The 27,605-nt window shown below is 43.6% G+C and overlaps 1 protein-coding gene across 1 annotated transcript in view; it reads left to right on the top strand.

Moving 5' to 3' along the window:
* Positions 1 to 8,639: 8,639 nt before the first annotated feature.
* LOC124798774 (zinc finger protein Gfi-1-like) overlaps positions 8,640 to 27,605 on the top strand; it is a 178,795-nt gene continuing 159,829 nt past the window's right edge. The window contains exons 1-2 of the mRNA XM_047262303.1: positions 8,640 to 8,878; positions 23,715 to 23,896. Of these exons, the coding sequence (XP_047118259.1) occupies positions 8,640 to 8,878; positions 23,715 to 23,896 (421 nt within the window). The remainder of the gene's footprint in view (positions 8,879 to 23,714; positions 23,897 to 27,605) is intronic.

Raw genomic sequence — 27,605 nt, 5'->3', positions numbered from 1 at the left:
TCTCCAGTGACCTCGATGTCGACGGCACGTTAAACTCAATCTTCCTTCCTTCCCTTTTTGAATCCCTTGCTTTTTGGTTCGATAAACGTCTTATTGCTTTGAAGAGATGTTTCTCAGTGCATAGAAATAATGTGCTCTGTTTTACCTGCAACGTGGAGGCTAGCCTGATAGAGAACTGAAATCTGGTTTCGCAGGATAGAGTGGATCTGGTTATGGTTGTGGAGGGGGCCGTAATCATTTACTGTTAGTTGCACAAAACACACAAACTTTATTTTCCTAAGAAGCACTTAATTATACATTGCCTTAAAAGGATCAAATTAACAAAATATGGCTGAAAGCCTAGTTAAGGAAACTTCCAACACCTTCTGGGCTGAAGGCCCAAAACCACGCCAAAAACAAGAATGTCTGAAGGCCTGCACACAAGTTATAAAAATCACTTTAAAGAATACATGTGGCTGAAGGCCTTACATTAAAAAAAATTCACGTGAATACTCGGCTAAAGCCACACACAAAACATTAAACAACTGAGGGCTTAGGGCCCGGATAACAAGAATTTTAAATAGAACAAACTTTCAAAACTTACTTTTTAACAAATCAATCTTCAAATTTTAATTTAAGTCAGCTGAAGGTCTTATTTTAAAATGAAAAAAAAACTAAATTAATAGACGGCTGAAGGCCTCATACAGTCCATGAAAATCACAATCTAAAACAAACAGAACAGTGACGCTCAGAAGTGTTCCATGGTCAGTCTGAGGAGGTAGCTCTAATGTGAGGTGAGGTAAGACAGGCAGCCAAGACTAAAGCTGAATAATCGGATGGCAACCCCACCCAGGGGTGGCTGGAAGAACCGACCAGCAGCCTGATTCCCTTCCGTCCGACCAGCGGTACGACAACGGAAAATATCAGCCGAGGACGAAGATACTAGACGCACTACATCTTCAAAATTGGCATCTAAAAACAACCAAGGCACAATAACCACTCTTAAGAAAAAAATATGATCAAACAACTAAAAGACTGTCGAACTACACACTGTGCCAGACAGCATCAACACGGCGAGAAAAGGCACACTGCCAGAAAACTACGCTAACGGCCAGGGCAGGTAACTGGGGCGTTAACGGCCACAAGGCAGAAAATACCGCTGGTGCTCTTCACTGATAAGTAACAACCAATTTAATAGTTAAAGACCATACAGGAAGACAGCTGCAAAATTTCGCCGACTCCAACACACCTTACGTTGCTGCCAGCCGGAACGGCCCAGGAGGCAACAAAAAAATGGCTCTGAGCACTATGGGACTCAACTGCTGTGGTCATAATTCCCCTAGAACTTAGAACTACTTAAACCTAACTAACCTAAGGACAGCACACAACAACCAGCCATCACGAGGCAGAGAAAATCCCTGACCCCGCCGGGAATCGAACCCGGGAACCCGGGCGTGGGAAGCGAGAACGCTACCGCACGACCACGACAGGAAGCAACAACCGGCAGTGAACGAAGAGATGTCACAGCAGTAGACGTTTCATGACAGGTTAAGTGATCACTGAACTTCAGCGTCCAGGTTCGGTGGGCAACGAACTTTGTAGCTCTCAAAGCTAGCCGGCCGGAGTGGCCAAGCGGTTCTAGGCGCTACAGTCTGGAGCCGCGCGGCCGCTACGGTCGCAGGTTCGAATCCTACCTCGGGCATGGATGTGTGTGATGTCCTTAGGTTAGTTAGGTTTAAGTAGTTCTAAGTTCTATGGCACTGATGACCTCAGAAGTTAAGTCCCATACTGCTCAGAGCCATTTGAACAATCTCAAAGCTAGCACCTCACAATCTGACCATGCGTGCACGCCGCCAGCAGTCCCAGGCTGATCCAGTGCTGCGGAGACTTCCTCGCTGCTCTGTCCCAACCGACCGACTGCCACACACACCACAACACGGAAATATAGCGGTCACACCAAAGATGGTACAGCAGTACTATTATCGATAAGCGCTGCTGCTGAAATGCTGAAACTGATGGAGGCAAGCCAGCAACTCTTTATGGTAGTAACAAAATGCCAAAGAACAAACGACATGCAGGCGAGCCAGCCACGGTTTAACATTTTTTAAACGTTCGGATAATAAGTTGCCGTCTCTTCATCTAAGAATAGATGATGAATGCAGCTAGCCGCTATCTCTGTGTAATGTCTTGTCTGTATAGACGTGTATGTGTTGCCTTTAAGATCCCTTCACCTTCACACATAAATCTATACAGTAAAGTAAGGGCCTCCCAGTTCTTGGCTGATACGTGATAAGACAGGCGAAAAGTTAGACTAATGGAGGATTATTAGTATTGTCTCTATTTTCATTCGCTCTCTCTCTTTCTCTCCTTTATCTGTGTACAGTTTTTAATATAATATTTCATTACGTGAAATCAGCCAAACAGAATCTTTGGTGGAGTCCTTCGTCTTGGTAATCAGCGGCTGGCTTGCTGTAAGAGATCTTTACATTTATTATTACTATTAAACACTGCATTCAGTCGGGAGAATCAATCGTTTGGACAATTTGTTCCTTTTACGAAAGATTGCGAATTCCAGATGTGTACGAAGCCTTTTTGGACGATTTAACACAGACTCAGTGATTGCAGGCTCTCTTTGACACAGCTGAAACTTCCCCACTAATTACAGCGCCAACGTGATCATCAAATGATTCAGAAAAAAATTAATTCGTTCATTCACTCCAGAACAAAAAAATCACAAACCTTATTTATGAAGGAAATTGTGTATTAAATCCATCTCCATTACATGTCCAGATCTCCGGTGATTCCACGTCTTAATTATTTTCCGTTTACAGTCTCTTTCTATTCAAACAAACCGCTAGCGGCACAAATGTTAATTGGCTCGCTTTAGCGAGAAGAAAAGCGGAGTATGTATCTCTCAGAAACACGTCAATCCCTCAACAGATACTCCAGAAGCTGTCCTAGTTACCACTCTCCAACAACCATGGAGAATGCATATATGCATCTCTGTTATTTCAAAGAATAAACACACTAGAAAATACTTTGGCGTCGTCGAGCTGTCGCCGCATATATTACGAGAAAATCAGATCAGATAACTTTTCCAAAGTGAATGAATGTGGATGGTTTGATTGAAAATGATTAATTGGTGCGTGGTAGAGGGTATTTTCTGTGGGGACATTACAACGGCTCAAGTACCCCACTCCTTTCACGGCTATTTTTTGTGTGAAGATGATTAAATTAAAGAACAAGCCCACAATTAGTCGATTTTAGTTCCAAATTTATGTTTACCACATTATTTTTTCTGTACAAACAGTTAATGTACGAAAGCAGTATCTATTGCACAAAGTTGTTTCATCATGTCAGACATTTTGTCGAACCTTGACATCACTTCTGTACTTGTCTCATTTTTTTACTTGCAATAGTCACATTTTCCTTGCAGTATCGACAGTCTATCCGAAATATTAGTTTTGTCAGTACTTTTCCCACTCTCTCACATCGTCCGTCGTTGCTCTTCTCACTCGCTACCGTCCGAACCACACCGCCTTCCATCCCCTTCGGCGGAGCCTTTCTGCTTCTGTCGAGCGTGGAGACCACATGAACAGCACGCATAGGTTGGCAGCAACAAAACATGGGCCTTTCACGTAATCGTTCGGAAAGTCCAGTATTCTCGAGAAATCAGTCTCATTACGATACAACTACATCGAAGAGGCACTAAATTCAGGGGCGAATTTAGATACTCATTTACACATAAATAAAAAATGGTTCAAATGGCTCTGAGCACTATGGGACTCAACTTCTGAGGTCATTAGTCCCCTAGAACTGAGAACTAATTAAACCTAACTAACCTAAGGACATCACAAACATCCATGCCCGAGGCAGGATTCGAACCTGCGACCGCAGCTGTCTTGCGGTTCCAGACTGCAGCGCCTTTAACCGCACGGGCACTTCGGCCGGCTACACATGAATAATTTTAGTTGTCTGTGCATTAATAAAAATGTAACATGAAATCAGAGGTCCTTGTGGATAAGGTCACCTCTGATAGAGGCTGATGATTACGTTTCCTCAAGGTGTGGAGACCGCACGCACAGTCACGATACGACCCGCAGAGCATTCATTAGCTCCGCATTATAGAGAAATACGAGGTGACAGTTATTGAACTACATGAAATAAAATCGTCATAACTTCTGAACGGTTTGCGTTAGGACTTTCAAACTGCACGGTTGCCCGCGGGGCATGATGGGAATTAGTATGGTTTGGTTTAGCGACGAAACCCACTTTCATTTGAATGGGTTCGTCAACAAGCAAAATTGCCACATTTGGAGGACTGAGAATGCGCATTTCGCGATCGAGAAGTCTTTTCACACACAAACGGGTTACTGTGTGGTGTGCAATGTCCAGTCACGGAATAATCGGTGCGATGTTCTTTGATGGCACGGTGACTACTGAACGGTAGGTGAATTTTCTGCAAGATGATTTCATCCCCATTATACAAAACGACTCTATCGAAGCAGAAAAGTGATGTCCTGGAGGAGCACTTTGGGGACCGCATTCTGGTTCTGGGGTACCCAGAGGCCATTGGCATCGGCCTCGTTTGGCCGCTACATCCTCCGTATCTAAACACATGCGAGTCCTTTTTGTGGAGCTGTATTAAAGACAAAATGTACAGCAATAACCCCGAAACCATTACTGAGCCGAAAAAAGCCATTCACGAGGTCATCGACAGCATCGATATTACTTCAGCGTGTCATAAAGAATTTCGCTATTCTTGTGCGCAACGACATCGCCAATGACGGCAGACATATCGAACATGTCATCATCTAAATCCGAATACCTGCAGTGACGTTTACATATTGAATGAAGTGAGTGCACGCCGTCGTTTGTGACTAATGGGAGGTTCCAACCCCATTCTGTGGCATCTAGTAGTCAGGCCTGCCAAGCGAGTGCAATTGTTATTCGTACATCAGAAATATTTTCATCATTTATCATACCCACTGCAAGTATGCTAGAAATATGAGCCCTAGTGGCTATCAGTTAAGCTATAACTTATTCTTGTCCTTACTTCTTAACGCAACGGAATGGATAACGCATCTGACTAATAGCTTCTGCACATTTCTCATGGACTCACTCCACCCTGGCAAGACCACATTTCCTTTGTGTGGTATTTATTTTAATCAAAGGTTAGACATCACAGCAAGAAAATGGATGTTATGTTTAAATAACTCAACAAAATAGCTACCCACAACTCAGTAATCAAGACTACTTGTTTCACGTACCTCCTATTTTATTACAGTAAATTCTTTCACGCAAATGTTGCAAAATTTCTTGCATTACACTTAAACACAGTAGTTAAACAAGGGATTCTCCACCCAATGTGCACAACATAACATAAGAATTTTATCATTCTATGGTCTCGTAATGTTTCGGTTTATTGCTACTGTGCGCTTTCTAGATTAGTAAGGAATCTTTCGCTACTTCATTCTCTCCCACACTATCTCAACCTCATTCATTAGCAACATAACGAATTTCCTGACTTTAGTGCTGAACTAGGAAAAATCATGCTTGACGCACCGTATTTGAACCTAATTCGCTACTGTCTCATGCAAATCAGAGAGATTAAATACAAAAAATTAATCACCCTAGCAGTATAAAACACTTCTCAAAAACAAAATGTTTGGTTATCTACTCGTTCTGCTTTCCCCGATCAAACAATTCTCATCCAAGATTCGCACGTCACTGACCTACGTAATAATTTTCCTACCACAACTCTGGAGGATTTATGCACATCTGCCTGTGCAATGCAACCCACATGGTTGTTGCAGAGTAGATGGCTGACTCACCTTAATTCACTCTCAGAGTATCTGAATATCAAGCTGGCGTCACACGAATGTATCTCATAATGGAAGTTTTCGTATCTTATTTATCTCACACTCGGATCCTCAACTGAATGCTAGGACAAGCACTTCTAATTCTTTTTATTGTCTCATAGTCTGGTTGAGACTCACACCGTACTCACCACGTGGAAGTGCTTGTCTCTAATTCAAGTTCTGCACACGGAAATCTTAAGTATGTCAACTTAGATTTACACACGCAAGTATTTCATCTTAATACTACCACACGCTAGCATTTCGTCTTATAATTACGACACGTCGTTTCTTTGTCACTTCCGAAGAATCCTATTTTCCCCATGAATTTTTTACCTGCCTACCTTTTTCCGAACAATTTACATGAGCCTCCCACCAAAGTTTCTAAAAAGAGAAGTTATTAGTTTATCTATTCTTAAATATTGCACATGCATACCATTTTCATTTAAATTTGTTTCTCTGGAGCACACATAAAACACGCCTTCACACCTCAGGAACCAGCGACAGAGTGCTGAAACTTGGCCGTTCATCCGGTTATCCCGCGCTTCCCCAGAAGTGGGGGAGGACCTTATCACCGTATTGGTCAGCCACATTCCAGGCCCTCTGATGTCCTGGTATATTTCCTCTCGTTGGTTCGACCAAAGGTGACCAGAGAACCGTCTAAAAGATGATTATAGACTCTACCTTCACTATCTGTGGTCAGCAGACGACCAGCCATTCATTCATCTACATCTACACCAACATGGATACTCTGCAAATCACATTCAAGTCCCTGGCAGAGGGTTCATCAAACCACCTTCACAATTCTCTATTATTCCAATCTCGTATAGCGTTTGGAAAGAATGAACACCTACATCTTTCCGTACGAGCTCTGATTTCCCCACGGTCGAAGGTTCGAATCCTGCTTCGGGCATGGATATGTGTCATGTCATTAGGTTAGTTATGTTTAAGTAGTTCTAAGTTCTAGGGGACTGATGACCTCAGACGTTAAGTCCCATAGTGCTCAGAGCCATTTTTTTCTGATTTCCCTTATTTTATCGTGGCGATCGTTTCTCCCTATGTAGGTCGGTGTCAACAAATATTTTCGCATTCGGAGGAGAAGGTTGGTGTTTGTAATTTCGTGAGAAGATTCCGTTGCATCGAAAAACGCCTTTCTTTTAATGATTTCCAGCCCAAATCCTGTATCATTTCTGTGACAGTCTCTCCAATATTTCGCGATAATACAAAACGTGTTGCCTTTCTGTGAACTTTTTCGAAGTAGGCCTACTCCGTCAGCCCTACCTGGTAAGGATCCCACACCGCGCAGCAGTATTCGAAAAGAGGACGGATAAGCATAGTGTAGACAGTCTTCTTAGTAGGCTGTTATATTTTCTAAGTGTCCTGCCAATAAAACGCAGTCTTTTGTTAGCCTTCCCCACAAAATTTTCTATGAGTTCCTTCCAATACAAGTTGTTCGTAATTGTAACACGTAGGTATTTAGTTGAATTTACGGCTTTTAAATTAGACTGATTTATCGTGTAACCGAAATTCAACGAATTCTTTCTAGCACTCATGTGGATGATCTAACACTTTTCGTTATTTAGAGTTAATTGCCACTTTCCGCACCATTCAGATATCTTTTCTAAATCGTTTTGCGGTTTGTTTTGATCTTCTGATACTTTTATTAGTCGATAAACGACATCGTCATCTGCAAGCAACCAATGAGGAACAGCAAAGGGCATTTGGCACTACCTTGGGAAACGCCAGAAATCACTTCTGTTTTACTCGATCACTCTCCGTCGATTACTACGAACTGCGACCCCTCTGACAGGAAATCACAAATCCCGTCTCAAAACTGAGACGATATTCCATAAGCACGCAATTTCACTACGAGGCGCTTGTGTGGTACAGTGTCAAAAGCCTTCCGAAAATTCAGAAATACGGACTCTATCTGAAATCCCTTGTCAATGACACTCAACATGTGAATAAAGAGTTAGTTGTGCTTCACAGGAACGATGCTTTCTAAACCCATGTTGACTGTGTGTCAATAGACCGTTTTCTTCGAGGTAATTCATAATGTTCGAACACAATGTATGTTCTAGAATCCTGCTGCATATCGACGTTAACGATATGGGCCTGCAATTTAGTGGATTACTCCTCCTACCTTTCTTGAATATTGGTGTGACCTGTGCGACTTTCCAGTCTTTCGGGACGGGGTACGGATCCTACGGCGAGCGAACGGTTATATATGATTGTTAAGTATGTGGCTACTGCACCATTACCGAACTGGATTCAGAGATCTATTTTAAGGAAGTGCACATCTGAATAATTAAACATACAAATTGCTCTTCTTTGCTACATTGGTATCCGGCTTTGCTGTATTAAATAAAATGGTGTTGTTATCCAAAAAAGAACAACGACGTATGTTGTACATCTTTTCTATGTCAGGCAGTACTGTATTCTTTGACCAATTAACGTTTCTTTTCAATATAGTTCAATAATTTTCACCTTGTATATCGAGTTGCAAATTGCTCATGATGGAAGCAGGTAGGCCATGTTGAAGGAGGGAAAATAAGATAGGCTCGTTTCAAAATGACGTTGATAGTAAAGCACCTCACGAGGAGTAAATGCGACCCATCCACTCAGTCGGTCGTGGTGCAGGCGGCGGCGGCGGCGGCAGCCATGGCGACGTCAGCCTCCGGGGGCGGCGGCGGCGGGTCCGGCTCCGCCTCCGGGGGCGGCTACGGCGGCACCGGGGGCGGCTCGGGGGCGGCCGGCGCGTCCGCCGAGGAGGAGCAGCTGTTCCGGCTGCGGCACTCGCTGATGGGCCAGTACCACGACCACCACCACCACCACCTGCTGCGCGGCGTCGGCGTGGGCGTCGGCGTGGGCGTCGGCGTCCCGCTGGGCGACGTCTACAGCTGCGTCAAGTGCGAGAAGATGTTCTCGACGCCGCACGGGCTCGAGGTGCACGCGCGGCGGTCGCACAACGGCAAGCGGCCCTTCGCCTGCGAGCTCTGCAACAAGACCTTCGGCCACGAGATCAGCCTCAGCCAGCACCGGTAAGCCAGCCGTCGACGGCGCCCTCTCAGCCGTCAGGCGGCCTGTTTTTCACACGGCCTGCGTGCCAATCTCCATCTCATTCTACCATCCCCAAATGTCTTTCGTGCAATCCGTCGTTGACTGCTGCTAGTCACGGTATTTGATTGATGTCATTCTCTGAACAACCACACTTGTATCGCATGTTCAGGACCCAGTTTCGCACTTGTATCTCATTCATTATTCAAGAGGCAGTTTCTGTCTACTCTGGACCATCTTCAGGCTAGAGAGGGCGATTTTGCAACTGGGCGGAAACGATGCCAGAGAGGATAACGAGCAAACGTGGTCATGGGGACGTATCAGTGGAGATGCTTTCTAAGGGAGGTACATTCACTTGAAGGTGAAGATCTTTGGCAGTGACCCCAGCGCCAGCGCTAGGTAGGTGGCCCGCCAGAATGGGGTAACAAGTGCCACTATGCCTATCACATGGATTATTACCTACAGACTTGCCTCCGATGAGTCGCTTTTGCCTCTGGTTCGTCACTCGGAACAGCACGGTGTTGGGATTTCTGCCATCCATCCTATTCACAAATGAGGCTGCCTTTGCGAGGGGCGGTATCGTTAACCTTCACAACACCCACTTGTGGGCCATCGAGGATCCGCCTCAGCACAGGCTCAGTCTCAGACTGTGGGAGATATTATTGACGACTGCTAAGTCGGACCAGTCATCCGTCGACAACGCGTCACAGGCAAGACATATTTGTACTTCCAGCCGATGACACTACCTCACCTGGAGGAAGTAGTGCCTTCGGTGGTAGGATTGGCAATATGGCCGCAACATGATGGTGCTGCAGCTGACTACCCTGTAGCGTGTACAGCTGAAACACAGTACTCATTCACTGATTTTCAGTGGATGGTCTCACTCTCAATTTTAAAAATAGACAACGTATCCAGTCCACGCATCTAGAGGTACTATATCAATCATGTGTGTAACACATGGTGAGAAAAGGACAAATAGGGTACAAACTCCAAAATTTTTTGGTCTCCACATTAATGAGAATTTAAACTGGGATAAACACATTTTGGAACTCCTAAAACTACTTAGTTCAGTCACATTTGCACTTAGAATCATTGCAAATCTTGAGGAGGGGCAAATCAGTAAGTTGACGCATTTTGCGTATTTTCTTCCAGTAATGTCTTATGGAATTACGTTCTGGGGCAGCTCAACCGTAAAAATTCTTATTGCTCAAAAACGTGCAGTAAGAATTATATGTGGACTTCAACCACGATGATGTTATGGACACCTATTTCAGAAGCTGGATATACTGACAAATGCATCATTGTATACTTGTTCCCTGATGTTTGTTGGAAAATTATCTTATGTACTTCAATAGGATTTATGATGTGCATAATTAAAATACCAGAAGAAAAAATGATATTCATTACTTTACAGTTAAGATCCTTAGACGCCAGGAAGGCATCTGGCCCAGACGGTATCAAAACCACCTAAGACGGCTACTGAAATTGTCTCCTATGTCGTTAATATAGATCAGGAACAATAGAGGGCTTATAACACTTCCTTGGGGAACGCCGGATATTACTTCTGTTTTACTCGATGATTATCCGTCTATTACTACGAACTGTGACCTTTCTGACAGGAAATCACGAATTCAGTCGCGATACTCCATAGGCACGCAGTTTGGTTAGAAGACGCTTGTGAGGAACGGTGTCGAAAGCCTTCTAGGAATCTAAAAATATGGAATCAATTTGACATCCCCTGTCGATATCACTCATTAATTCTGAGTATAATGAGCGAGTTGTGTTTGACAAGAACGATATTTTCTGAATCCATGCTAACTTTATGTCAGTAAACCGTTTTGTTCGAACACAGTGTATGTTCCAAAACCCTACTGCATATCGACGTTAGTGATGTGGGCCTCTAATTCAGCGGATTACTCCTACTTACCTTTTTGGGTATTGGTGTGACTAGAGCAATTTTCCAGTCTTTAGGTGCGGATCTTTCTGTGAGCGAGCGATTGTTTGTAATTGCTACATATGGAACTATTGTATCAGCGTACTCTGAAAGAAACTGGTATAAAATCTGGATCAGAAGCCTTACCTTTTTTAGATGATTTAAACTGCTTTGCTATACCGAGGATATCCACTATGTTTGTCATCTTGGCAGTTGTTATTGATTGGAATTCAGGAATATTTACTTCGTCTTCTTTGGCGAAGGAGTTTCGGTAAACCGTGTTTAATAACTCAGCTTTAGTGGCACTGTCATCAGTGACTTCACCGTTTTTATCGCGCTGTGAAGTTATTGATTGCGTCTTGGCACTTGTGTGCTGTATGTATGACCAGAATCTCCTTGGGTTTTCTGCCAGATTCCGAGACACAGTTTCGTTGTGGAAACAATTATAAGCATCTCGCATTGAAGTACGCGCTATCTTTCAGATTTTGTAAAACTTTTTTAGTCTTGGGGATTTTGCGTTCTTTTAAATTCGTCTGGGGACAGTAAGGCCAGCGGTATGCGATCAGGATATCAATGGTGCTCGTCCGAGTTCAAAAAGAAATAGTCCAATGCAGTCATTCAAGCAATACCTCATTTTACCCAGTAATAGTTGATTTCTTTTTACAAGATGTCGTATAAACTTTGGTAGTACATTAAAATGTTATTCTCTTCTCACAGATTCACAATGACTAATCATAACACCGGGGAAAACTAACTAACTCTTATTTTTTCACTGTTCGCCTGAACGTACCTTACACTTTGTAGGTGCTCAGCTGATTATGTTTAAGTCTGAATATTGTCCAATATAGAACAAAATCGGTATATGGATTGGTTTTGTATGACTCTCAGCTGATATTTTTTTTATGAGCCCAGGGATGTTGAATCGATTTCTGAATAATAATTTCTTATTTCGGTATACATTTCATTGCATGTGCAATAGCTGCTGTTAAATATGCGCCGGCCAGAGTGGCCGAGCGGTTAAAGGTGCTACAGTCTGGAACCGCACGACCTCTACGGTCGCAGGTTCGAATCCTGCCTCGGGCATGGATGTGTGTGATGTCCTTAGGTTAGTTAGGTTTAATTAGTTCTAAGTTCTAGGGGACTTATGACCACAGCAGTTGAGTCCCATAGTGCTCAGAGCCATTTTGTTAAATATGCAATTATTATTTTAAAACTGATTTACGTATTTATTGTAGACGGATATGTCTCCTGTTCTGTGAGCTTCTCTGGTCCTGACTCTACATCGTTGAAATTATTTGCAAAAGTATGTTGCATGACATTGCACATATATGAAAGAAGACATCGCAGTAGTGGGAACACAGAACTAGAAATGAGTGGAATTATGAAAAGCATCTTCTATACAGGGCGTCACTGAAGTTTAGCGTAAAAATCATGCACATGGTGGACGATCCTAAAATGAGTATTTTCAGACAAAGAACGCACGAGAGGTGTTCGGGAAGTAAGGTCCGATCGGTCCCGAAATGGAAACCATTGAAAAATCAAAAATGCTTTATCTTTTACAGTTAGCTACAGCTTCTAGCTACTTCTCTACATAGTCGCCGCTACGACTTAGACATATGTCATAGCGTTGTACCAAGTTTATAGTACCCTCGTCGCAAAAGCCAGCCGACTCTGCTCTCCACCAATTGTCTACGCTGATCTGCAGTTCGTTGTCTATGCCAAAATGTTGTCTTCATAGCCAGCGGTTCATGTGACCAGAGGTGAATCTCAGGGGAGAAACTACGAACTTCATGGTTGGTGCTCAAACACTTCCCCATCGAAAACGCTGCAGGAGCGTCTTCATTGCCCCTGCAGAGTGCGGCCGAGAATTGTCATGAGGAAGAAGACACATGGCAGTTTGTTACGTGGGCTGCTTAACATCAAGAAAATCCTAGGAAGTTCTGGTCTTACGTTAAATCAGTAAGTGGCTCGAAACAGCATATCCAGACACTCCGGGATGATGATGGCATTGAAACAGAAGATGACACGCGTAAAGCTGAAATGCTAAACACCTTTTTCCAAAGCTGTTTCACAGAGGAAGACCGCACTGCAATTCCTTCTCTAAATCCTCGCACAATCGAAAAAATGGCTGACATCGAAATAAGTGTCCAAGGAATAGAAAAGCAACTGGAACTGGAATCACTCAATAGAGGAAAGTCCACTGGATCTGACGGGATACCAATTCGATTCTACACAGAGTACGCGAAAGAACTTGCCCCCCTTTCTAACAGCCGTGTACCGCAAGTCTCTAGAGGAACGGAAGGTTCCAAATGATTGGAAAAGAGCACAGGTAGTCCCAGTCTTCAAGAAGGGTCGTCGAGCAGATGCGCAAAACTATAGACCTATATCTCTGACGTCGATCTGTTGTAGAATTTTAGAACATGTTTTTTGCTCGAGTATCATGTCGTTTTTGGAAACCCAGAATCTACTCTGTAGGAATCAACATGGATTCCGGAAACAGCGATCGTGTGAGACCCAACTCGCTTTATTTGTTCATGAGACCCAGAAAATATTAGATACAGGCTCCCAGGTAGATGCTATTTTTCTTGACTTCCGGAAGGCGTTCGATACAGTTCCGCACTGTCGCCTGATAAACAAAGTAAGAGCCTACGGAATATCAAACCAGCTGTGTGGCTGGATTGAAGAGTTTTTAGCAAACAGAACACAGCATGTTGTTTTCAATGGAGAGACGTCTACAGACGTTAAAGTAACCTCTGGCGTGCCACAGGGGAGTGTTATGGGACCATTGCTTTTCACAATATATGTAAATGACCTAGTAGATAGTGTCGGAAGTCCCATGCGACTTTTCGCGGATGATGCTGTAGTATACAGAGAAGTTGCAGCATTAGAAAATTGTAGCGAAGTGCAGGAAGATCTGCAGCGGATAGGCACTTGGTGCAGGGAGTGGCAACTGACCCTTAGCATAGACAAATGTAATGTATTGCGAATACATAGAAAGAAGGATCCTTTATTGTATGATTATATGATAGCGGAACAAACACTGGTAGCAGTTACTTCTGTAAAATATCTGGGAGTATGCGTGCGGAACGATTTGAAGTGGAATGATCATATAAAATTAATTGTTGGTAAGGCGAGTACCAGGTTGAGATTCATTGGGAGAGTCCTTAGAAAATGTAGTCCATCAACAAAGGAGGTGGCTTACAAAACACTCGTTCGACCTATACTTGAGTATTGCTCATCAGTGTGGGATCCGTACCAGATCGGGTTGACGGAGGAGATAGAGAAGATCCAAAGAAGAGCGGCGCGTTTCGTCACAGGGTTATTTGGTAACCGTGATAGCGTTACGGAGATGTTTAACAAACTCAAGTGGCAGACTCTGCAAGAGAGGCGCTCTGCATCGCGGTGTAGCTTGCTCGCCAGGTTTCGAGAGAGTGCGTTTCTGGATGAGGTATCGAATATATTGCTTCCACCTACTTATACCTCCCGAGGAGATCACGAATGTAAAATTAGAGAGATTCGAGCGCGCACGGAGGCTTTCCGACAGTCGTTCTTCCCGCGAACCATACGCGACTGGAACAGGAAAGGGAGGTAATGACAGTGGCACATAAAGTGCCCTCCGCCACACACCGTTGGGTGGCTTGCGGAGTATAAATGTAGATGTAGATGTAGAAGTAAAATCTCTCATCAGGCCCTCATACTCGGCGGGAGACGCCATTTTCTAGGAATCTTCACGTGCCCACTGTGCGCTCAGAACTGAAAGAGCGGCGTGACGCGATCGACGGGCATACTAGAGACACTGCCCAGCACATCTGTGCAAAGCTTCACCGGATTTTCACTGTGGTTTCCATTTCGCGCCCGATCAGAGCTTACCTTCCGAATGTCCTTCATGTAATTGAAAATTAATATTATGTTTCTTCCTGTTGAGATAAACAGCTTATTCATTACCACAACAACTTAAGCTGTTACAATGGTTTATCAAAATATGTGGAACATGAAGTATCACTGAGGTTCAGATTCGACCTTAAAACGCAGGCAGCCCTGTAAGTAGGTGAATGACCCTATAAGTAGGTATGTGAGGTGTTACACAGCTCTGATGGAGGTAAGTACTCATCTGTTTTCAGTAAAGCCACATCACCGAGAGATTAAAAACTTCAGGCTGATTAACGTTTCACTTTCCTTAATTTCGAAGGTTTGGCATTTTTTCCACATCGGCGTCACTATTTCCCAGCGTGGCGGTACTGGTTATCGACTGGCATGGAGGGCGTATTTGTTTTGTTCCGGCTCGGATGATTGAGAGTTTCGGAGTTATTCTGTAGCACAGACTGCCTAATTTGATCTGTTGTAATCGGTGTTGGGGGCACTTCTACTTTTCACAAAAAACGACAGGAGACATAGAGTGCTAATTTTTAAGTCTCTAAGTTTTAGCGTAGACTAGAGCGATGTAACTTGTAACACTTTCCAGACTTTAGCCTGTAGCCAGCTCTGAAATGATAGCATTTACTTTATGTGTGCTTTATGTTTCTGGAATTGAAAAACTTACTCTAAGTGTGAGAAAACTGTTCCAAAGTACATGGTCACGTACCTTGGAACGAGATATTCTATTCAAATTTTTCAGTTGAGAAAATCCTGTCAATACTGTATTTAATAGTCTCTGTGCGACATGGCTACTCTACTGAACAGCAATAATCAGTAAGGGAAATCAAATTAAGAACAAGTATTATCAAAAACCAGTTACAAATTAAAAGTATTTTGAAATAAATTTCCATTTTAGAGACGGAGAAAAATGTAAACACATCAGGGAAACTCAGTTTATTTGCAAATTAAAAAAAAATCCCGTTCAGAATAGAAGATGGTGGACGGTAACGAACCATGGCTTAAACGTCCACACGTTCTATAACTAGTTTTAAAAATTTTCATAATTTTACTCAATATATAAAACTCTGAAGAGTTACGAACAGCCTAAAAGTAACTTAAATATTTTATAGAAGCACTGCAGCTGAATATGTGGAATTCGTAACAGTTACAGTCGCTGCACAAAACTCAGTCTCACGTCTCGCCACAATAAAAACAGTAGAAAATACTGGAAAGTGCTTATGGGGAACTCTAGTGGGCGTTCTTTCATGTCATCCAGAAATCGGTCATTAGACTGAAACACCGACCACTGAACGTCATTCGTTCCTAGGTACAGTGTCCTTCAGCTACAACACCCTCCCCTGCGTCTTGCCATAATTATACTCTTCGATACTTCTCCTGTAATTCGATTTATGGATCATCACATGCGTATACGAGCTAATACTCACAGAAAAGGACATAAGTCTTCTCTGCGACATTAAAAATATTGTGTACAATGCAGAAGAAAGAAGAGATGGTTCAAATGGCTCTAAACACTATGGGACTTAACATCTGAGGTCATCAGTCCCCTAGACTTAGAACTACTTAAAGCTAACTAACCTAAGGACATCACACACATCCATTCCCGAGGCAGGATTCCATCCCGCGACCGTAGCAGCGGCACGGTTCCAGATTGAAGCGCTCGGCCACAGCGGCCGACAAGAAAGAGGGGACTGTTGGTGCAGACGCCGCTCCCTATTGCGAGGAACGTTCACAGAGGCTGTATTTAGCGATGTGGAAAATTGTCGCGTCATAGGAAGGAAAGTAAATATCGTGAAAGTGACGAAAGATTTATTGGATCTACCTCCATCACAATACAGGCGCGCTTAAATAACACACGTCGATCAAACACCTAAAACGTGACCTACTGGGAACGTCTCAGAATGTCTTAAATATCTTAGTACTGTGGAAGAGGGCTGTTTTGAGGCTAAATAGCAGTATATGCATGACTTTTGAAATTGAATTAACAGAAAAAAGGACTATTTTGTAAGATTCTGTCGCGACCACTATTTGCGTCAATTAGCAGATTCACCTGCCATTCGAAATCCTTCTGCTACTATATTAATCACCCAAAACTCGGAAATTCTTGAAGAGAGTGCAACAGTATCTGCCACTCTTCTGTGACTATGTCCACTTTTTCGTTCTATCTTTCCTTCAATGATAAATCATATTAAAGTGGACGTCTCGCTTCGGAAAAGGCTCCCACCCCCAAATTACACTGACTGCGTTTTACTACTTCAAAATTTTTATCAGTTTGGTGAAGTATCTCATCATTGGTCACATGGTAATCCCATAGCATCCTGAGTATGCAGCAGTATACCTATAGTTCAAAAGCTTTCATGGATAACATTTTAACTGTCCACGTTTCTACTTCCTATAGCAGCACCAACAACACGTCGTAAATGAAAGAGCACAATTACAAATCCGATTTCTGTGTTTTTCAGAAAATGGTTCAAGTGGCTCTGAGAACTATGCGACTTAACTTCTGAGGTCATCAGTCGCCTAGAACTTAGAACTAATTAAACATAACTAACCTAAGGACATCACACACATCCATGCCCGAGGCAGGATTCGAACCCGCGACCGCAGCGGTCGCTCGGTTCCAAAGTGTAGCGCCTAGAACCGCACGGCCACTCCGGCCGGCACTGTGTTTTTCAAACGCTGTCTGCGTTCTGTTAGCCAGAATCCTAGGTATTTGATTTTTCTCTCTAAAATAATTCATCACCAATGTGACAATCAGGTTGTTCATTTTCTTCTTGTTACTGATTAAATTTTGTTTTGTGGCAGATGATTTTAGGTCCACGCTCTTAGCTAATGACCCTGGATTCTATTAAAAAAGAGCTGAATGCATTCTATCTTATCAATGAATAAAACAGCGTCATTTGTTTAACGGATGTTGTTGAAAAAATTCACCACTGATCTTGTACTCATACTAGACTAATCTTAAACCATATTTGACATTTGTAAAACGTTGCTGCACTTAAGTATTCTGTTATAGGAAAATTTAACCCAAATTTTCTGAACTCTTTTCATACAAAATACATAATCGCCGATATTACTGAAACACGTGTAAAAATGTTACTGATTGAGAGTGGTAGTTTTGATATCGGATATATTTAAAAATTTTCGAAAAAACAATTGATCGATCCTAAATTATTTTCTAGATATACGTAAGACTTAAACGTCGTGTTCCAGTAGCGAGAACACAACTCGCGGTGTATGTTCATCCTTATGCTCTTCTGCATCGTTGCAGCAAGCCCCTAATTTTTCCGTTAACAGCCTTCTGCTGTAACAGCGGTTGCACTGGAGCTAGCTATAAAAGATATTCCTTTCTGCCGTTAATAAAAGCAGTGTTTGTCCTGTGCAAACATGTCACCCACTGCGCCTTACGGAACCAATTTCCTTGATTGGTTGACTTTTCAATTATTCTTAATGAACGCCGACTCTTCCCGGGACAGGTCTTAACAGGGGACGCAGGAGCAGTACCGCCCTGTTTGCTCTGCGGGGATGAACAGAGTTCACCGCCTCGTGGACGCCAAGTGTCGGCAGCAGAAGTGCATCTTCAGGGTCGTGTTTTCGTGCCTTTTTGAGTCGCTCCTTTCTAATACGAAACAGTATTGAAGTTCGCGTACTGCTAATTAAAGAACGTATAGAGCTATTTCGTGACAGTGAGTCGGACGCTACAATAATGATCTATGAACACTAGGTAACAATGGACACTCCCAGTTTTTCCACCCTCGAGGTCGTAGACAAGACGCCATGTTGTTACATTCCTTCGTTTCATTCTGAGGTGTGGACGACTGCGGAGAATGTGTATTAGAGTCCGCATTACATGTCAGTTACGGGTGCGTACAAGAACTAAATACTAGTGCAGAACTCACTCTGTGTGACACCACATAATTACAGGACTGTGCGGAGAAGGTAAGTGCTGTCTGCACTTGAAAACTGCTAATTTGATTCCAAACCAGCCAGTCTTATCTGCAGCCGCAGATATTACAATTTTGCAAACTTCTTTAGGCCGCTTAGCACGCTGGAGCTCTGGTTGTAGATTTGCATTTGGCCTTAATTTTCGTCTCCTGAATGGGTGGTCTTATAATTTACAGGGGCGTTCTCGAAAGTAGTCGGAAACCGATCATGCAAAAGGGTTAGTGAATTTAAATATCTGGGGGTAATCTTTACAGAAGACGCAGCATGTGAAGCAGAAATCAAAGCGAGGGTCTAAGCCGCCAATCGATTATACTTTGGTCTCAGTCAATTTCTTGCATCGCGTAGTCTCTCGAGTAATTTCAAGCTCCAACTGTATAAAACAATGATTCAACTCGTAGTACTGTATGGTTGTGAAACTTGGAGTGTCCTGAAAAAAGACTTGAACAATCTGCTTGTTTTTGAGCGGAAATTCTTAAGGAAGATCTTTGGTCCGGTACAAGATGAAATCACTGTAGAATGGAGGATCAGACATAATTGTGAAGTAGACGAAATGTACAGTAGACCAAACATTGTAGGATAGATGAGAACCAAGCGCCTTGTATGGGCAGGACATGTCAATCGGATGGATAAATGCCGATGGCCTTTGAAAGCTATGGATTATACTCCGTATGGAAGACGCCCACTAGGAAGACCAAAGACGAGATGGAGGGATGGAATCCATGAGGACTTGCTGCAGATTGTAACAGAATAATTGGCGCCAGGAGGCACAAAACAGAACCCAGTGGAGGAGGAACCGTGTAGCAGCGCGCGGTCCTCTGGGCCTGATCGCGTAAAGTAAAGTTCTCGAAAGTAATTCCTGAGAATGTTTTATGTGCAAACTCTTAAAGCTTTTAAAATAAAACAGACCTTATTAACATTCTATGTTGTGACTTGGCAAGACAGCCAAGTCACAATGAGAGGAAGCCGAAAGGCACGCGTTAAGCTCACGCAGATTGGCGTGAGGTCTGGAACAGTTAAAGGAATTAATAGTAGCAAATAAAGTACGTAGTTGATGTAATACTTAACTTTAATCCACAATTGTAGAACATCTCTCTTGACGGTACATGTTATAACCACAATATAAAATAATATCAAATGCTATGGCGCCTTGCTAGGTCGTAGCAAATGACGTAGCTGAAGGCAATGCTAACTATCGTCTCGGCAAATGAGAGCGTAGTTGTCAGTGATCCATCTCTGGCTAAGTCGGCTGTACAACTGGGGCGAGTGCTAGGAAGTCTCTCTAGACCTGCCGTGTGGTGGCGCTCGGTCTGCAATCACTGACAGTGGCGACACGCGGGTCCGTCGTATACTAATGGACCGCGGCCGATTTAAAGGCTACCACCTAGAAAGTGTGGTGTCTGGCGGTGACACCACATTCTATGTCTTTGTTCGTCATGTGTACACATGTATTTCTCGACAGGAAAATGAAAATCTTATTCTCGAAACATCCCCCAGGCTGTGGCTAAGCCATGTCTCCGCAATATCCATTCTTTCAGGAGTGCTAGTTCTGCAAGGTTTGCAGGAGAGCTTCTGTAAAGTTTGCAAGGTAGGAGACGAGACACTGGCAGAAGTAAAGCTATGAGGGCCGGACGTGAGTCGTGCTGCGGTAGCTCAGACTGTACAGGATTTGTCCGCTGCAGAGTGAAAATCTCATTCTGGATTTCTCAACGTAGCCACCCTGGCTACGTACACATTTCTCCCTGCGAGTCACCAGTTTGTTGATACCGTCACTGTAGAATGTTTGACATTGTTGATGGAGCCACAATCTCAACTTTGCTTGCATCGCGTAATCGCTATCGAAGTGTAGTCCTTCAACGTGTTTTTTAAGCTTTGGAAACAGGTGAAAAATCGAATGGGGCTAAGTAGGGACTGTATGAAAGATGATGGATGATACATTTGGAAAATATAAACAAAAGTAAGGATGAACACACAGAAAATGTAAATGGAACAAGAACCCAAGGCGTCGGATTGTTGCAGATGTCGCAGCTCTCGTGTGTGGTCGGGCAATGTCATGCTGAAAGGGGGGGGGGGGAGGTGCTCTATATGTGGATGAAAGAATTCGTGCTTTCAGTTTCCTGATGGATGGTCTCGCACTGCCTTGCAGAGTTTATGTTGGTGTGCTTAGGCACGACCGCCAAATTCACCACGTCCCTGAACACTGCATGACTTTGCCTGCTGATGGCAAGGTCTTGAACTTCCTGGCGTCGGTGATCCTTTGTCGTGGAACTTTGTTGATGCTCTCTTGTTTTCGGGGTCAAAATTGCGAACCTAGCTTCTATCGCCTATCGCATTTTTGTTAAGGAACCCTTCATCCTCACGCACAAAAGGCAAAGAAAATTGTTGACAGTTGTCCAGTCATCTCTGTTTCGTGTCAGGAGTGAACGTTGAGGCACGGACTGTGCACGTAGATTTCTGTACCGCAGTTACGCAGCGGTGGCCTGTACACAACTCTGCTGATACGTCACACTTACCTGGGAGCTGTGTCTTTGTTGTTCGACGATTTTCTCTGTTGAGCTCAGAAACCCGATTCCGATGAGTCTTTACAGTTGCCGTACACGTTCGTTCACTCCGACCTACGTCATGCACGTTTAGGTTAACACCACCTTTTCTTCATTACGAGCACGCACAACCCAGAATTGCACATTACGATATCGATACAACCATCATCATATTTTTATTCTTCTACGAGTTTCAGCTGCAGCCACGTTTTCTAGGGTTAGAAAGTCGTTTACAGTACGCCGTGTCTCACTTACCGACATCGTTACGTTACACGTTACACACCGCCAAGTTACACGCTACAATTTGGAGTCCTCTAGCGGCAATGGGTTGCCAGCGAAGCGGGAAAGTCGGCCGAGTAATATGCATGACATGTAATACGTTAACCGATATTGAGAACAGAATGAAACATTCCGAGACTGACTTTTAATCACGCCCTTGTACTTCCGCCACACTCCACAAAGTGGTTTGCAGATTATACACGAGGTGTGTTGAAAAGGTAACGATAACTTTGTAATTTCGTACTTTGTATTAGCTTCTAACGCGCGGTTTTTTCGTTGTTGTGTTGGTAAACATGCTTGAAAATTATCTGCAAAGCGTCAGCTATATCTGATATTTAGTTTGTTGTGAACTGTCAAAAAGAATACACATGTTTCGGTAATATCGGCGATTATGTATTTCTTATAAAAAGAAACTAAGAACTTAGTCCGCAGCTCGTAGTCTTGCGGTAGCATTCTCGTTTCCCGCGCAGGGGGGTCGCGGGTTCGATTCCCGGCGGGGTCAGGTATTTTTCCCGCCTCGAGACTACTGAGTGTTGTTGTGTCGTCTGCCTCATCATCATTCATCCCCATTACGGTCGGAGGAAGACAATGGCAAACCACCTCCGCCTTGCCTAGTACGGCGGTGCGGGTCTCCCCCATCGCCCCCTACGCTCCTTGGAGTATGGAACCTCATCATCAGTATTTGCGTTAAATTTTGCTATAACGAAATACTTAAGAGCAGCAACGTTTTACAAATGTCAAATATGGTTTAAGATTAGTCTAGCATGGCTGCAAGAGATTGTCAATGGTACAAGCGATTCGGAGAAGGTCGTGAAGTTGCCTTGGACGCTCCAGCATATCATCAACCGACGAAATCGTGATGAAAGTGAAAGCAACAATTATTAACCATCGCCAGATCGGAATCAGTGAAGTCGCTGATGATATTGGTTTATAAATTCGGTCATGCCATGAAATTATTTAGGATGTCTCGGATTTGAAACGTGTGACAGGAAAATTTATTTGAAAGTGGTTAACTTAGAACAAAAACAGTGACAAATTCATCAGGAGGTGCTAGATGATGTCAAGAATACTGTGGAACTGTTGAAACGTGTCATAATAGGTGGTGAAAGGCTAAATTACGGATATGAAATCGAAACTAAGGTCCAGCTGTCCCATCGGAAGCATTCTGGATAGAAAACAAATCTCGGTAACCAGAATGGGATTTTCACTTTGCAGCGGAGTGTACGCTGATACGAAACTTCCTGGCAGATTATAACTGTGTGCCGGACCGAGACTCGAACTCGGGACTTTTGCATTTCGCGGGCCAGTGCTCTGTTTGTAGAGCACTTGCCCGCGATAGGCAAATGTCCCGAGTTCGAGTCTCGGTCCGGCACAAAGTTTTAATCTGCCAGGAAGTTTCAAATCTCGGTAAGTGTGGTGAAATGGGAAGGTTACGGACAGTGTGTTCTTTGATGCGAACGGTACAGTACACCATGAGTTCTTACTACAAGGTGAAACGGTCAGTAAGGAGTGCTACTTACAGGTTCAACGCCGTTTAGGTGAAGCTATCCGGAAAAAAACGCCAGGATTGAGGCGAAACATTGGATCGACTTTTGCTCCACAATAACGTACCAGCTCACATTTCGTTGCGTGTTCGTGAATTTGTCGCCAAACAAAATACTGTAGTGGTGCCACAGCCTCCATATCCGCCAGACGTGGCCTTATGTGACTTTTTCTGCTCCCAAAAGTAAATCAAAGCTTATAGCGTTTTACAAGCGTAGATGAGATTAAAAATGCATAGCCGAGAAAGCTACAAGCTATCCCAAAAACCAAATTCCAGAAGTGTTTAGGAGAATGGAAAAAAAGCTCGGGATTATTTTGGAGGGGATAAAGTTAATTTCGACGAACCACTAAATGTTCTTTCCGAAAAGCAACAAATTTTCACTATTTTTTTTTCACGTCTCGTAGGTGTGGAGATTGAACACGAAATTTTTGTTCGACTTGATAACAGTTACACGCTATTACGAGATAAAGAAAACTGGCCCGAAACATGTTTCAGGCACGTTAAGACAGGCAACCCAACTTACATCATGCACGCCAGATGTGGATGATGTAAGCTGGGTTGCCTATCTTAACGTGCACGAAATATTTTCCGGCCCGTTGCCGAACCTGTACAATTTAAGAGATCAGTAACGTCAGAGGTAGCATGTGTGTGTGTGCCACTGATCAGTTTTAGAGTTGCAGTGTTTGACGTGGCTCCGTCTTGTGTCGCAGCGCTGTCCACAACGTGGAGAAGGTCTTCGAGTGCAAGCAGTGCGGAAAGTCGTTCAAGCGCTCCTCCACGCTTTCGACGCACCTGCTGATCCACTCGGACACGCGGCCCTACCCCTGCCAGTTCTGCGGCAAGCGCTTCCACCAGAAGTCCGACATGAAGAAGCACACCTACATACACACCGGTGAGTGCCAGTTGCTCCGCCTCGTTACTATTATCCAGACTGAGTTGCGCTCGCGCACAGCGCCGGCCAAATGAGTGGCACCAATACCCAGGAACGTATTCAGCGTATATACACCCATTGGCTCAACTTGTGGTATGGGTCCTACCAGGGAAAATTTTGTCATAGCTCATCCGCGAAAACTGCATTTTAGAGGGATTCTTCAACTGAAAGCCTGTAATGTAGCCTTTAAGGTTTAACTGTATAAAATCTACTACACAATTTACTTGAAAATGCGAGATTTCTCAGCGAATTTAATTATGAAACACTTTAGGGATATCAGTCAAGTAGGAGCGTTGTGTTTTTTCAACGTTTCGACGAATTTTAGACACCTCATTTACAGGTGAAATCTTGGGCTCATGTCCAGGTTTTTTCCTTTATGGCCGCTGGACCACAGACTCAGAAACGAAGTGGTTCCCACCATCGGTCGCGATATTTCGTCGTGAGGTATTCGATAAGACCAACGGTTGGGCTCTCTGCAGATGGGCTCTGCTGTCTAGCGGCCATAAAGGAAAGAAAACTCGACATGAACCGAAGATTTCACCTGAAAATGACGTGTAGGGAACTCGTCGAAACGTTGCGAACACTCGATTAGGCTGATAACTCGAGAGGATTTCACTGTACAGTTTGTGATTCATTGAAATGAAAAAGATAAAAATTGTAACGAATTGTAATCATTATGTTTCGCAACACGATCAATATCGCTGTGCAAAACACATAAAACTCAGCATTTCAATATCAAAAATAACAAACTGTGATACATCCCCTTAGAAAAATTTATAAATGACCTCTTACGTTATTTTCAAACAGCTGAGCAAAACTGAACGTACTCAGATATTTCTTTCCTTACTTATTCTGTTCAACGCTAAACTGACACACAACATTTTTTTTTTTTTTTAGCGCAGCGCAATCTGACTTTCAATAATCCCTACAAAAGAATGGCCCTGACTGACAATAACCTATACCTTACATGAATCACTTACTGGCTGGCTGCGTGCCACCCGGCACTTCGTTTCACCCTCTCCTTTCTCTCTTCATCGTCACCATCACATAATACAAACATAGTACTACACTATAGTCACATCCACTATCCTCACCTGCACTCTACAAATTCACGTACCTATACCTTACATGACTCACTTACCTCACAAAAATCTTCGTTACTCAAAGTACTACAATACAGCGAGGGCCAAACTGCCAGCTAAATAAAAGATTCTTACTACCGAAGGCATAGTTAGGAAATTCCAGCTAAATAAAAGATTCTTACTACTGAAGACACTAACTACTGATAGGCATAGTTAGGAAATGAAAGATTTTGATATATAAAAAACAATGTATTTACTTTAATAGTGTTCAAAAGTCATAACAGATATATATTAGTTCATGACATCCAGTCTTACAAATTTCCCTTTTCTGACGGACACATTCGCTAGGAAAGAGGCCTATGTACACGGTGGAAGAATATTTCTTCCGACAGGTGGCTGAACCACCACTTTGAGTACCCCAGCCAACAATGCAATACAACACATACACTGTATGATCAAAAGTATCCGAACGCCCCGGAAAACATACGTTTTTCATATTAGGTGCATTGTGCTACCACCTACTGACATGTACTCCATACCAGCGATCTCAGTAGTCATTAGACGTCGTGAGAGACCGGAGTGGGGTGCTCCGTGGAACTCACGGACTTCGAACGTGGCCAGGTGATTGGGTGTCACTTGTGTCATACGTCTGTGCTCGAGATTTCCACACTCCTAAACATGCCTAGGTTCACTGTTTCCGATGTAATAGTGAAGTGAAAACGTGAAGGAACACGTACAGCACAAAGGCGTACAGGCCGACCTCGTCTGTTGATTGACAAGAGGCCGCCGACAGTTGAAGAGGGTCGTAATGTGTAACAGGTAGACATTTATCCAAACCATCACACAGGAATTCCAAACTACATCAGGATCCACTGTAAGAACTATGACAGCTAGGCGGGAGATGAGAAAACTTGGATTTCATGGTCGAGCGGCTGCTCATAATCCAAACGACCCCTCACTTGGTGCAAGGAGCGTAAACGTTGGACGATCGAACAGTGGAGAAACGTTGTGTGGGGTGACGAATCACGGTACACAATGTGGCGATCCGATGGCAGGGCGTGGGTATCGCGAATGCCCGGTGAACGTCATCTGCCGGCATGTTTAGTACCAACAGTAAAATTCGGAGGAGGTGGTGTTACGGCGTGGTCGTGTTTTCCGTGGAGGGGCTTCCACCCCTTGTTGTTTTGCGTGCCGCTATCACAGCACAGGCAACAATTGCTTCCCACTGTTGAAGAGCAATTCGGGGATGGCGACTGCATCTATCAACACGATCGAGCACCTGTTCATAATCCGCGGCCTGTGGCGGAGTGGATACACGACAATAACATCCTTGCAATGGACTGGCCTGCACAGAGTCCTGACCTGAAACCTATAGATCACCTTTGGGATGTTTTGGAACGCCGACTTCGTGCCAGGCCTCACCGACCGACATCGATACCTATCCTCAGTGCACCACTCCGTGAAATAGGCTGCCATTCCCCAAGACGTCTCAACGAACGTATGCCTGCGAGAGTGGAAGCTGTCATCAAGGCCAAGGGTGGGCCAACACCGTATTAAATTCCAGCATTACCGATGGAGGGTGCCACGAACTTGTAACTGATTTTCAGCCAGATATCCGGATATTTTTGATCACATAGTGTACGTGTTTTAATTTCAATACTGAGATAATCCAAATAGTTGAGCCTGATTTCTAACACGACATTTGAAACCTGTTTTTGACAAACATCAATTTTGAAAAATTATTCGTGTTTACTGGTGATCATTAGCATTACTCAAAGGTCCATGTTTATAGTGACATTAGTAGTAGGAAAACAAAATTTGACGTTTTTTTGCAAATGTGAGTATACACATCCATCTCTGCTCACTAATTACTTTTTCATTTTCCTCTTGATGTCGTGATAAAAAGACTTCCACTTCATTCCTTACTTCATTATCCAAGTCATTGTTATATGTCTCAGCTAAATGTCGAGCGGCTGTGATTATCTCTCAGTGGAATGTGTATCTAACATTTTGAGGAACGCGAAACGGGAATCGTCTATTTTGTACACCTCAAACATCTGCCGCGGTGTAGATTTAAACTGAGCCATGACACGAGGGAAACTAGTTTCCTCTAAACACATTTCTCGGTGTCACTTTTAAATTTCTCGATAAAATGCTCACGATGACTTTGTTATGACGTCACGAGTCGCAAAGCTGCCTGTCCGACGCTTTGGATCTTGAGACGTCTTGTACTTAATGGGAGTGTAGACTTCCTCGGCGAATATTTCATTGATGAAATTTTCTCGCGTTTTCACCTGAGTAGTGGCGTCGTGTTGCCGCGACGTTTCGGCCATTTTCGTCTTCGCCGTCTTCAGACTTTCTCATCATTTTTAAGCTGCGCTGGATCTCCTCCCAGTAGAGGTGTGCTGTACGAGAAAGCAGACTTTTTCGGCGCATTTCGTTGATGAAATCTTCTCGGAGACTCATCTGAAGATGACGAATAGGACATTCGTCGAAAAGCTGTGTCCACACGATGCCACCGACTCGGCTGATAAACCGACAGTATTTCATTATTCTCGTGAGTTTCCTACAGTATCTCGTTATGTGAA

This window comes from Schistocerca piceifrons, chromosome 5 (assembly GCF_021461385.2).
Source record: "Schistocerca piceifrons isolate TAMUIC-IGC-003096 chromosome 5, iqSchPice1.1, whole genome shotgun sequence".
NCBI lineage: Eukaryota > Metazoa > Arthropoda > Insecta > Orthoptera > Acrididae > Schistocerca > Schistocerca piceifrons.
Note: the sequence above shows the minus strand (reverse complement) of the source record. Positions and strands in the feature narration are given on the sequence as shown.